At 41.9% G+C, this 14,052-nt stretch overlaps 1 protein-coding gene across 4 annotated transcripts in view; it reads left to right on the top strand.

Moving 5' to 3' along the window:
- Positions 1 to 14,052, top strand: part of DMXL1 (Dmx like 1) — a 142,677-nt gene that overhangs the window by 44,689 nt on the left and 83,936 nt on the right. For all 4 annotated transcript variants that reach the window (XM_030567264.1, XM_030567265.1, XM_030567266.1 and 1 more), the window contains 2 exons: positions 5,604 to 5,772; positions 8,579 to 8,791. In XM_030567264.1, the coding sequence (XP_030423124.1) occupies positions 5,604 to 5,772; positions 8,579 to 8,791 (382 nt within the window). The remainder of the gene's footprint in view (positions 1 to 5,603; positions 5,773 to 8,578; positions 8,792 to 14,052) is intronic.

Below are 14,052 nucleotides of genomic sequence, written 5' to 3'. Positions count from 1 at the left end.
GAAGTTTGAGGTCTCTTGAAATCTGTCAGTTGTGCTAGAACATGTCAGTCCCAGTCGCAATTCCTTCCACAACAGCCCATCTTGGACATCTTCGGGCAAAGGGGACTGTAGGCGTGTGTTGTTGGGGTAACCCCTCTCTGGGGTGGCTCGGAGCCAGGCCGCCTAATTAAAAAAGTCTGGTGAGTTGGTGATTTTAGCCTGGTAGGGCAGGAAAGAGTCAAGGGCTCAGGCCCTCCGGCAGGGGCTGAGCAAATAGTTCAATAACAAGCCCCAGCCCTGTGTCAGGGCGGGCAGCAAACAACCAGTTCAGGGCCCAGACCCTCAAGCAGGGCTTAGCACAGAGTTCAGTAATAACAAGCCCAGGCCCTGGGTCAGGGCGGGGTAGCAAACAAACAGTTCAAGAGCAAAGCCCAGGCTCCTGGTCCTGAGCATCGGGGCAAGGGGGAGTCTGCCACCCGTGAGTGGGGTGGCAGGGGGGACGCAGTCCCGCCCACTCCACTGCATCCCAGCCCGGGGCCCTAGCAGTGGCAGACGACCCACTGCGGTGTCAGTGGCGATCCTGGCCCCAACACACTGACATCGGCTCTGGGTGTGCCACAGCCAGACCAAGGTCGGCTGCCCCCAGGCTACTTCCGACCTCCCCCTCTAGTAGTACCTGCGTTTGATCGGCTTCCTCCACGGCATCAAGTACCATGAGCTCCTCGGGGTACTCCGCGAGCGGTAAGCTGGGCAGCTCCTCTGGGTCCCTTCTCACCGGTAGGCTTACTAGCTTCTCCTGCGTCTGGTTGGCATCCAGCCTCAATGGGTAGGGCTAGCCCTCAGGGCGGTCACAGGCTGCAGGAGTCTCCCCAGCAGGAACTAGAGCACCAGCATCTGGCCTCTCTGACGACCAGGCAGCTTCAGAGCCCCGGGGCTGGGCTTTTATACGTCCTCTCCTGCACCTTGACCTCGGGGGGATGGGCGCAGGATCCAGTGGCTCCGCCCACTTTGGCATCTGGAAGGGCTTGTCTCTCTCTGGGGCGGCTGGGAGCCAGGCCGCCTCACTACAGGAATGACAGTGGCTTGATAGTTTCACTACCTCTTGTCTTAAGGCCAAAACCCTCTCCTTGAGGTCCTGAGAAGACACCAGGATGAATGACTGGGAAGATAAAGGCTATTGTTGCACTAAATCCATAAGTCATTGGAGCAGAGAGATACAAAGTAAAATAGTATCCCTCCATGCACCTATATATGGCAGCAGGAAAAGGTTTGAAATATTCTCCTCATTCATCTACCAGTGCTCATGTTCTGAGGACTGAAGTAGAGTACTCCATAATTTTTAGTTTAATGTGGAAAAAATATGGTGTATGATAGAGAGCAACTTTACATTTAGGGTGTAGATGCTATGGAACCCCAGTTAGGATGGTGCTTTGAGAAGTACCTGTGATCGGGGTTATCTGGTTACCACAGGAGTTATGGGATGTTCTCTTGCCTCTTTGATAAAGCAGTGATGATACTGTGGAAGAAGGTTATATTTTTTCCTCTCTTGCTACCTTGCGTGAGGTTTAGATAAGACTGTGTTTTCTGTAAGGCCTTATATATTTGTGGAGAGTGGTCCTTGTCTGCCTGCCTCCCTCAGATGAAAAAGTGCTAGGTAAAAATGATGTCCTGAGGTGCCTTTGAATACTTGTGGAGAGAAGTTAAGGACAGACAGCTGCTACACAAACTTATTGGTAGGGTTTGATGGATGATCTTTGTCTCCCAGATGAAGAGCATAAAGCAGAGGATATAGTGTGGGTGATGGTCTGAAAGTCTGAAGTTTCAAGATCTGTAGATCTTACAATGAAACTCTAGGGGATTGGTCCATTGCCTACAGATGAGCTTTGCAGGATCTGTATAACCCCAACAGAGAAGAAACTTACTAAAACAAGGTATTACTACATGCTAAAGCAGCAGGTTTTACAAAACCTGGAATTGGTGACTATAACGTAGAATTGGAAACTAGAAGACAGCACAGTGCAAGCCCAGAGAAAAAAAGCTATTCAACCAGTGTTGGTAATCAGTGTAACCAAAGGAGACCTTGAAATGGGGAAAAACTATCTACTTATATGTTCTAAGTCAAAGGGAGTGCAAGAGACAGACTTTTTTTCTCATTTTAAAAAAAGGGAGAAAACTGGGAGAATGTTATTAGCCTATCTACAACAAAGTTAGGAATGAGAGAATGACAAACTGAGAAAGGATAAAACCTGAACATACAAGGTAGTCAGAATCTGGGTAGATTGAACTGAACTGACAGATATCTGAGGTTTGTTTCTTTACACTTTTTTACACTGTCAATTCTTGTGCAGTTTTTCATGCCAATGGGGTATTAAATTGCAACAACACTAAGGTGATTAGTACATAGGAAAGTTTGACTTTTGACTTCAGCAATATCATATATCATATAGGTGACCATGTCTCTCCTGAAAATTTTGAACCTTACTTGTCTAGAGTTTTTTTGAGGCGGGGGGGGGGGAGTAAGGAAATAATTACAACACTTTAAGCAAATATTTTGCCTCCATTTTTAATGAGGAACTTGGTGACAGTGTTAGCATGGCTAGTGGAAACAAAGATACAGAAGAAGAAATGACCACCTCCAAGGTGGAAGCCAAACTCAGTGCCACCTGGGGGCAGGAGGAGGGTTGGATGATTTCTATTCAAGAATAGTAAAGGAACTGGCACATGAAATAGCCCAATATCAAGGATTTTTAACTATTCGGTAAACTTGGGATCATATCCTATGACTGGAGAATTGCAAGCATAGCGCCTATGTTTAATAAAGGGGAGAAAAACGTGATCCCGGGAAACTACAGGCCTGTTAGTTTGACCTCAGTTGTGCACAAGGACTTAAAATAAATTTTGAAAGAGTGTAATTATGGGCATAGCAGTAAATGGTAATTGGGATAAAATAGAACATGGTTTTACAAAAGGTAGATTGTGCCAGACCAACTTGATCTTCCTTTGCAATAACAGATTTTCCATGCAAAGAAAATCCAGTAAATGCAATCTATCTGTATTTCACAAAGGCATTCTAGACAGTTGCACATGAGAATGTATTAGTTAAATTGGAGAGATGGAGGTTAATATGAGAATTGAAAGGTGGATAAGGAACTGCTTAAAATGGAGACTGAGTCATGAGGAAAATGAACTGTCAGGCTGGAGGGGAGGCTACTAGTGAAGTTCCTCAGGGATGGGTTTTGGGAGCAATCTTATTTAACATTTTCATTAATGACCTTGGCACAAAATATTGGCTTGTGCTAATAACATTTGCAGATGACACACAGCTGGGAGGTATTGCCAACATAGAAGAGGACTGAAATATTATACAAGAACATCTGGATGACCTTGAAAACTTGTTTAATAGAAATGGAATGAAATAGTGCAAGGCCAGGTACTCAGGGAATATCAACAAGAATTTTTGCTGTAAGCTGGGGAGTTACCAGTTGGAAGCCACAGAGGAAGAGAGAGACTCTGGTATATTGGTCAATCACAGGATGACTGAGCCACCAATATGATGTAGCTGTTTGGTTTTTTGTTTGTTTTTAAAAAAAAAAAAAAGCTGATGCAATTGAAGAATGAATCAGATGAGGTATTTCCTGTAGAGTTAGGGAAGAGTTGTTACCATTATACAATACACTGGTGAGACCTCATCTTGAATACTGTGTGCAGTTCTGGTCTTGCATGTTTAAGGAAAATAAATTCAAACTGGAATAGGTTCAGAGAAGGGTTACTAGGATGATCTAAGGAATCTACCTTATGAGAGGAGACTCAAAGAGCTTGATTTGTTTATCTTGACCAAAAGAAGGCTGACGGGAGATATGATAACTCTCTATAAATACATCAGAGGGATAAATACCAAGGAGGAAGAGGAATTATTTAAGATAAGGGCCAGTGTTGGCACAAGAAGAAATGGATATGAACTGGTGTCATGGTATAAATCCCCACTCTGAACCTTAGCGTCCAAAAGATGGGGTACCAGCATGAATTCCTCTAAGCTCAATTACCAGCTTAGTACTTGTAGCGCTGCCACCAACCAGGAATTCCAGTGCCTGGTACACTCTGGTCCCCCCAAAACTTTGCCCGGGGACCCCCAAGACCCAGTCCCTCTGGATCTTAACACAAGGAAAGTAAACCCTTTCCCTCACCATTGCCTCTCCCAGGCTTCCCTTCCCTAGGTTACCCTGGAAGATCACTGTGATTCAAACTCCTTGAATCTTTGAAACAGAGAAGAAAATCCACCTTCCCCCCTCTTTCTCTCTCCCCCTCTCAGACTCTCCCTGAGAGAGAAAGTAATTCTAACACAGAGAAATTAACCTTCCTCTCCCCCTTCCCTCCTTTCTCCCCACCAATTCCCTGGTGAATCCAGACCCAGTCCCCTGGGGTCTCACCAGACTAAAATACAATCAGGTTCTTAAACAAGAAAAGCTTTTAATTAAAGAAAGGAAAAACAGTAAAAATTATCTTTGTAAATTTAAGATGGAATATGTTACAGGGTCTTTCAGCTATAGACACTGGGAATACCCTCCCAGCCTAAGTATACAAGTACAAATTAAAATCCTTTCAGCAAAATACAAATGTGAACTCCTTCCAGCCAAATACACATTAGCAAATAAAGAAAACAAACATAAGCCTAACTCGCTTTATCTACCTAGTACTCACTATCCTGAACTTATAAGAGCCTGTATTAGCAAGTATCTCCAACAGCTGGAGATGGGACACTAGATGGGCAGAGCTCTGAGTTACTACAAAGAATTCTTTTCCAGGTGTCTATCTGGTTGGTCTTGCATGCTAACTGATGGTCATATTTGGGGTCAGGAAGGAATTTTTCCCCAGGTCAGATTGGCAGCGACCCTGTTTTTCATTTTTTGTTTTGCCTTCCTCTGCTGCATGGGACATGGGTCATTTGCTGATAGAGTTACAGTAAATGGTGGATTCTCTGTAACTTGAAGTCTTTTAAATCAAGATTTGAGGACCTCTGTAACTCAGCTAGTGGTTATGGGTTTATTGCAGGGGTGGGCTGGCAAGGTTCTGTGGTCTGCAGTGTGCAGGAGGTCAGACTAGTTGATAATGGCAGTCCTTCCTTGGCTTTAGAGTCTGGATCTGAGATTGTGGTTGTAGGGTTGAAAATGAAGTATTGATCCAACCATGGAGACTTGGTGATAGTAGCCAATTCAGTATATTTTTTAATAACTTGAATGTTCATGGTTTGTGTTCCACTTGAAAAAATGCTATAGGACACAGTATTTGATTTGGTCTCAGCATGAAGACCGTACAAGTACAGTCCAGTACATTGGAGTACAAAGTTCTCTGAATTTTACTATGCCTATTCAAGGCAACACTGTGTACATACAAGCTTTCTACAGGATTCTAAAGACATTAACATCCTTTAATATGTAGTCCCTTTTCTATGGAAGATACATTATGAACAATACAGTTGGTAAATTCACCAGTGTACTTTTTAACTGTAAAAGCTACTTCCTTTAGGTTAGAATTTCACATGCTTTCTTTTCTAGAAAATAATGTATAGATTAAATCCTCCTTTTTTCCTTTGGAAACAAAATTAAAATGACTTATTCTCCACACAGTTAAATCTAAGGCCCTTTCGACGAGGAAGGAGAAGGTCACTTGCTCTCATAGCACATACTGGATATTCCCCACATCAGCAAGATCCTCATGAAGTTCATAGGAACACTCCTTTGCATGCAAATGCACTCTGTCACTTTCATATTGCTGCCAGCATCAACCCAGCTACAGGTAATTTATGAGCAGTTAAGATGTATGATAAAGAATGCAATATTGACTTTTCTCTATGTAACCTTAATTTACCTCTTCTGCTCATGATTTTAATATGTGATCCTATGTGTATTCATTGCAAACTATTTAAATCCTGCTCTGAAGACAGAATTACCAATTCCTCATGGCTTTCTTTGGTGCTCATTGCCATACTGTTGGAGTGCTTCACAACAACACTGTGAGGTGAGGGTGTATTATCTCGATTTTACAGGTGGGGAACTGACAGATTAAGGTCAAAAGTATCCACTCATTTTGGGTGCCCAATTTGAGACTCTAGGACTTGATTTTTTCATAGTACTTAGCATTATATAGCCTTTTATATGTTCAAAGCACAGCTTTGATATCAGCTGTGAGTTCTCAGCACTTTTGCAAATCAGACCGTCATGTCTCAAGTCAGTCACCCAGAAAATGAGCAACCTACAATTAATGGCTATCCCAGAGCAGTTCCGTCTTGTGTCCTGAATAATGCAGGTGTGTGTGCATTGTGTCCTGAATAATGCAGGTGTGTGGTATGTGATCATGTTACAGTATTACAATGCATGTGTACAGTGGGTCCAAATAAAGGTTGCAGAGGAAACCTTAATTCTGGTACAGTAACTCCCCACTTAACATCCTCTCGCTAAACGTTGTTTCGATCTTACATCCCTGCTCCATTACAGAACATGCTCCATTTAAAGTTGTGCAATGCTTCGCTATAACGTTGTTTGGCTGCCTGCTTTGTCCACAGCTGGAAGCCCCCTATCAACTTCCATACCCCCCTCAGCATCTCCCGCCCGCCAGCAGACCCCACAGATCAGCGCCTTCTCCCTCCTTCCCCCACCTTTTGCCTGCGGCAATCAGCTGGCCGGTGTTCATGAGGAAGGGGGGAGCCTGCACATTATGTCCTCTCTCTTCCCTCCTGAACTCTGCAAGTCAGCTGATTGCTGTTGGCAGGAGGGAGAGGGTAGGAGCAAGGACCTGGTGTGCAGAGTAGAGGGGGGTGGGAAGAAGAGGTGGGTTAAGGGTGGAGATTTGGGGGAAGAAGGGATGTGGGTGGGCTGAGGGTTGAGCCTCCCGCACCTGGTGCTTGCAGAGTAGAGGAAGCTGCTCCTGCGCAACGTGCTTCTCCTAGCCTATAGCACCTTCAGCCTCCTTGATTGAAACATTGTCTCCTGTGCCAGTGGGCTGTGCCTGTGTGGGGTAAGGCAGGGGCACCTCCCCACTATAGTACTGTACTGTATGGCAAAAAAAAATTCCCTGGAACTTAACCCCCCCCTTTACGTTCATTCTTATGGGGAAATTGGATTCGCTTAACATAGTTTCACTTGAAGTCGCATTTTTCAGGAACATAACTACAATGTTAAGTCAGGAGTTATTGTACTTCATTTTTGAGTGCTTAGCATTACAATTTTAATATTCTTTTAATATTTTTTCATGTGTGTAATATAGGGTGTGTACACTTATGTAAGCATTATTATCATGAAACCACTTAAGGCTTACTAATGATATGTAGCTGTTACATAGCCCTCTTCACTCATAGATCTTAAAATCATTTACAAAGGAGGGTAAATGTAATTGTGGAGCATGCTGTGATTATAAATTAAGGTGGCTGGAAATGATAGTATTTAATTGGAGGAAGGAAGGGAGGATTTGAAGGCTCCTTAGGAATCATTAGTAAAGTCCTAGTGAGTACTGTTAAACCTCACAAGAAACAGCATTACAGCTGATTCAGAGTAAAAGCTAGAGTGAAAGAAGAAACAATACTCCATTTGACAGACTTCTTAATAATACATTTTAGCGTGCAAAGGTGGGGAAAGAGGGTTCCTTTAAAAAATACTGTAAAAAATATTGAAAGTTCAGTAAATGTATATGAATGTCAAAAGTCAGCCTGCACATTATGTTCTTGTTTGGTATGTTCCTTTCTTAAATTAATTGTAATTTTCCCTTGTAACTCATCTTAATGTCAGATAGATCATCTTGAGAGCTGGCCCTCTGTGGTTAACTAACAAGAGAAGCTTATTCTGGAAGAACTGAAATTTCTTGTGTCTGCTTCCGTATTTCTGTTTTCATAATTTTATTCCCTGTGTGCTCTCCTCCATTTCCCTCATTCTTCCTATATTTCTTTGTTCTCCATTTCCTTGTTATGGTCCTGGCATAACTACCTGCTTGAGCAGTTTAAAGGCAGTACCAATTTCCATGGAGAAAATAACATATTTGCACTCAAAAATGCTTTATCTCACAGGATGTTGAATTTATAGCTGCCTCAGCACATTGTACTGCTGCATAAAATGGGAGTATGGGAGAACTTGTAGTGTGGGTTACATATAAGAAGAGCCTGCTGCTGCCAGGTGCACCATTTAGAATTCTCAGCACGTCACAAGTGGCTGCACTCCTGCATCCTATATTTCAGATGGTACAACATTATATACCCATCTGAAACTTGTTTGTATCATTTACTTGTGTGTTTTTGCATGTGTAATAGTGGTGCCCTGGCAAATAGTGTAAAGGATCGGGGATGGGTAAATATTTGTGAAATCTCTGCTCTACAAAACAGTGTACAGTGGGCTAAAATCACCTGAGATCTCTGGTGGCTTCCATTGGTGTAAACCATGACATATAGGGCCTTTGGGAGCAGAATATCTGGCCAGAGGGGATGGTGGTAGAATCTCTCAGGTGAATCAGGGTTAGGCTTGCACATGGTTGTATAACTTTTTTGCCTTTTTCACTGGTACACATTACTACTACCTCTTCCTCTTTTGGAAATCACATTAACTTCTTGGCGTTGCAGACATTCCTCTGCTCCCTTCTATCACATCTCTGAGTCTCGGTGAGAATGAAGAGAAAAGTGGGCCATTTGTCGTGCACTGGCTGAACAATAAAGAACTACATTTTACCCTCTCCGTGGAAGTATTTTTGCAGCATCTTAAAAAGAGCTTTGAGCAGCATTCTTCAGAGACCAGCACTGAAGAGTCAAATCAGTTGGATGGCAAATCAGATGAAGGTAAAATGCATATCATAGATATGTTTCTATTCTTTATAATGTGCTGTAATTTTGTTGGGTAAACCAAATGTTGAAATTAATTAATACAGACGCTCCCCGACTTACGTAATCATTCCATTCTGGAAAGCCTTGCATAACCCGAATTTTGCGTAAGTTGGAAACGTATATTGTGCAAGCATAAAAAACAAACTACAACATTTTCTTCTCTAAATCAATCTTCTTTCGCTTACGAACTAGTCTTGTACTCTTGCTATCACTTGGTTGCTTTCCAGGCATGATTTGAATGCTATCATTAATCCAGTAACAAATTAGAAAAAAATGTTGGTTAACAAAAATAAAAGGAGTGACTCTTCAGCTTGAGTGGTCTTCTGAATCAGGAGTGCAGTTCAGGGGACCTGGTTAGTACGTCACACTGGCCTGCGGGCTTCTTCTGGCCATTTGGCTGGTCAGGCTGACATAGCCTGGTGTAATCTTGGGCTCCTCTTTCCTTGGAACCAACCTAGGGAAAGCAAGGGCAGCATACTTTCTTGGTGTTCTGGTGGCCCAGGAATAAGACCTTCTTCCACACTTACTGTGCAACCTTAAAGGTCAAGGTAACCTATTGCTTAAATCAATCTCTGTACCAGATGACTGGAGGATAGCTAATGTAACACCAGTTTTTTAAATGGCTCCAGAGGCCATCCTGGCAATTATAGGCTGGTAAACCCAGCTTTGGTGCATGTCAAAGATCTGGACAAGGGTGAGCAGTGTATGTAGTCGTCTTGGACTTTCAGAAATCGAAGGAACCCCACACCAAAAACTCTTAAGGAAACTAAGCAGTCATGGGATAAGAGGGAAGATCCTGGCATGGATCAGTAACTGGTTAAAAGACAGGAAACAAAGGATAGGAATGAATGGTCATTTTTTACAGAGGAGAGAGGTCAATAGTGGGGTCTTCTAAGGATTTGTACTGGGACCAGTGCTGCTCAACATTGTCAGAAAACAATCTGGAAAAGGGGGTAAACAGCAAGATGGCAATGTTTGCAGATAATACAAAATTACTCAAAATAGTTAAGTTCAAAGTTGATTGTGAAAAGTTAAAGGGATCTCACAAAACTGTGTGACTGGGCAAGAAAATGGCAGATGAAATTCCATGTACATAACTACGCAATAATGCACATGGGAAAATATTATACCAACTAATACATCCACAATGATGGTGTCTAAATTACCTATTACCACTCAAGGGAGAGATCTTGGAGTCACTGTGAATAGTTCTCTGAAAACATCTGCTCAATGTGCAGTGGCCATCAAAAAAAAGCTAACAATGTTAGGAACCATTAGGAAAGGGATAAATAAGACTGAAAACCTCATCATGCCATTACATAAATCTATGATATGTTCATACCTTGAATACTTTATGCAGTTTTGTTGGCCACATCTTATAAGAGATATAGTAGAATTGGAAAAGGGAGGAGAAGGGCAATAGAAATGATGAGGAGTATGGAACAACCTCCATATGAGGGGAGATTGAAAAGGCTTCAGACTGTTCAGCATAGGAAAAAAAACAACTTTGGGAGGGATATGATAGTGCTAAAAATCATGAATGGTGTGGAGAAAGTGAATAAGGAATTTTTAGTTATTCCTTCACGTAACACGAGAATCAGGAGTTATCCTATGAAATTGATAGGCAGCAGGTTTAAAGCCAATAAAAGGAAGTACTTCTTCACACAGTGCACAATCCACTTGTGGGACTCCTTGCCGGGGGTGTTGAGAAGCCCAAAAGTATAAGTGGGTTCAAAAAAACATTGGATAAGTTCATGGAGGATAGGTCCATCAATGGCTATTAGCCAAGATGGTCAGGGATGCAACCCCAAGCTCTGGGTGTCGCTAAGTCTCTGACTGTTAGAAGCTGGGACATGACAACAAGATGGATCACTTGTTCTGTTCGTTCCATCTGAAGCATCTGGCACCAACTACTGTCCGAAGATAGACAACTGGGCTAGATGAACCATTGGTCTGACCCAGTGTGGCTGTCCTAGTCTTCTTAATTCTAGCTTGCAGTACCTCATGACAATTCTCCAGAAGACTTCTGAGCAGATCAGAGCATTGCAGGTCCTGCATCCCGATTAGCATAATCCAATTGTTGGTCAGTTTGGAAATAGTGGTATTTCTGTTGCAATATCTATCATTAGACCACTAGCATCTAATGATCTATAAAAGCACAGGGATAAATGGGACATAACTTATCTCAGTGTCCTGACCGCCTCTTCCCCCTACTGCCCCGATCCCTTTTCGGGTAATAGTTGATGGTGCACTGCTTTGGGTTCATTAGGCCATTACACATTACAAGATGTGATTTATGGTCTGACGAGGACCACATCTTGCTTAAAATACACTTTGGAGCACCTCTGTATCTGCCCTTGTGGGTTTTTGTTTTACCGTCAAGGAATTGGGGAGCCAGGAGTTGAAGGCTTAACTGGGTGAAGGGTGTTAGCGACAAGGCCTAGACACAGAGCCAGTTTAGATTGCATTAATATAAAATTCTACTTAAGCTAAGAAGGATTAAATCTTACACCTACTAAAGAAAATTGAAGTTTGTGCCCCAAGCTTTATTCACATGGGCCTGTTTCTCTCTCACCCTGAGTAAGAAGCTGATTGGCAGGGCTGGAAACTGAGCCTATCTCTCTAACCACAGAACAGATGTGATCTAGTGCTAATACAGGTTTCTGTACTCTACTATACTAAGCTGTTTTGAACGGATCACTTGTAGTGGGGAGAGGGTAGTTCAAGCTTTGTGCTTTTTCATTCTTTGCCTTTTTGCTGATACTGCCAATTATAGTCTTCTTATAGCAACCGTGTGTGGTGGTTTTGTGCTATAGACGCCTGCCAGCTAGAAATCGGGTAGGTGCGTTAAGTGAAGTGTGGTTTAATGTGTGAAGTGGCCAGCACTCACTGTTGTGACTGAATCCATCTGGGAATATGGGGAATTCATCTTACTGTTTCTAGAAGCATAGGTCTTTCGTTTTGAGGTTGTTGGGTTTTTTTCAAGCTAAGAGGCTGTTTGAAATTTCAGACACCTTCAGGAGGTTTCTGCACACTTCCACTTACGGGATGCAAGCCTGAACACTGCAGAATGTTGGTACTTTATTCTTTAAAGTAGTTGTTCTGGCACCAAATATTTGGAGTCGAGATTACATAAAAGCTGTGCACTATTCCATCTATATTCCTCTTTACGCAGCAGATTGCTGCAGGCAGAACTTAAAAATGAAGCTTTTCAAGAGACACTTCTGTCAACATAACTTTTTTTTAAAATAAACATTTAAAAATGTGCTTTCATGATTGTTTTCATTATTTGCCTTAAACAATTAAAAAATGGGTCTTTTATTTTCTGGCTCTTGTGCTAGCAAAATGCAGCCAGTGTTTTAGTAACCTCTGCAACAGAATGTTTAAAAACAACCAAAACTCTTTTCGTGCCATTTTGAAAACTCGGGACAACGTGTTGACCTTTAATTTTTGTAGTATTCACAAAGCCTGAAGCCTGGTCTTAAAAAATATTAAGAACTGTACAGTTTTTATGCTTCTAAAATTGCTACTTCGATTACACTGGTGTACAATTTTTGAGAAGTTGTCTGCTTCAGAGATAAAATGTGCTATTTATTTATTTTGATGTGCTGCATTCAAATATGACAATTCAAGCAACTGATTGGCTACAGTTTCTAAGATATTTAAGTTTTTACATTTTATGTCTATGTATATTGTGTAGATAGTAGAGTTTTAATCATAATTTGTAAACCTAGGTCTTTTCATGTGTTTATGGTTGCTTTACATGATAATATTTCACCTGTCCTGTTTATGTAACACTTTAAAAATCAGCAAAAGGGTTATATAAATAAAATTGATTATGAAACAAAAGGCAAAAAACTATTCTGTACATAGTTTAGTCCTATTCAGTGTCTACTCGGCGCTTCTTGGCTTGTCTCTTGTATTCATTAAATGGAGCATCTCTTGTCACTGTCCGGCAATAGTGTGCAAGCATTGATGGGCTCCATTTGCCCTGATAGCCTGCCAGGAGATTCCACTGCTGTAGTCTGGAGCCCAACAGCTCTGCCTTACTCTTGGGTATTTCCAAATCCCTGACAAGGTCATTCAGTTCACCTTGTGTTATGAGGTATGGTTCAGAGGAGGAGGATGGGAGAAAATGTGGGTCCTGTGACACTGATGGTTCAGGACCAGAAGTTTCGTCCTCTTCCTCGTCTGACTCAAGTGAGAATGATTCTGGTGCGTCAGGAACCGGCAGTCCTTCTCCGTGGAGTACTGGGCATATAGCTGATGGAATGTTTGGATAATGCACAGTCCACTTTTTCTTCTTTGACACACCTTTCCCAACTGGAGGCACCATGCAGAAGTAACAATTGCTGGTATGATCTGTTGGCTCTCTCCAAATCATTGGCACTGCAAAAGGCATAGATTTCCTTTTCCTCTTCAACCACTGGTGAAGATTTGTTGCACAAGTGTTGCAGCATATGTGTGGGGCCCACCTCTTGTCCTGATCTCCAATTTTGCAGCCAAAAAAAAGGTGACAGGCTTTCTTAACTATAGTGGTTATACTGCGCTTTTGTGATGCAAAGGTCACTTCACCACAAACATAGCAGAAGTTATCTGCACTGTTCACACAAGTACGAGGCATCTCTGCTCACTTTGGCTAAACGGAAATGTGTCCCTTTGCAAAATCAAACACTGACAAAGAAGAGAGCAGGACACTGTATGATTTCTAGAGCTGATATAGGGCAATTTGTTCAGCAGAGTGATGTAAGCTTCGTTATGATTGCATCGTCCATGACTTCTAGGAATAACATGATGCAATTCAAATCATGTATGATGCAATACCAGCTTCAGATTGCATCATTCATTGTTTTGCCTAAAAAGCAAGTACTGTCCAAACCCAGTCATAGATTTATTCATAGATCCAGTCAAAGATGTATTTTAGTCATTTCTGGTTTAAATTGAGATCCCTTCCCTTTATAACTCACTTATCCTCTGCCATTCCCAAGTCAAGGGTCGTATATACTGACCCAATAGCATATCTTGAAAACTAGAGCCAATCAACAATTTTAAGCATCATTTTCGTTCTCAGTGACCCAGAATTAGTAAAGTTGGACTACATTTATTTCAGAAGCATTTTGGCTGTAGAGCAGTGTTATCTGTGTTCATAACTTGGTAACTTTTATTTAAATGGCAAGTTTTGGGTATAAATGAAGCCAGTTGGAAGGAATTTGATG

Source organism: Gopherus evgoodei, chromosome 6, assembly GCF_007399415.2.
Source record: "Gopherus evgoodei ecotype Sinaloan lineage chromosome 6, rGopEvg1_v1.p, whole genome shotgun sequence".
NCBI classification, from domain to species: domain Eukaryota; kingdom Metazoa; phylum Chordata; order Testudines; family Testudinidae; genus Gopherus; species Gopherus evgoodei.
The sequence above is the reverse complement of the archived record's forward strand: the minus strand, read 5'-3'. Positions and strand labels throughout refer to the sequence as shown.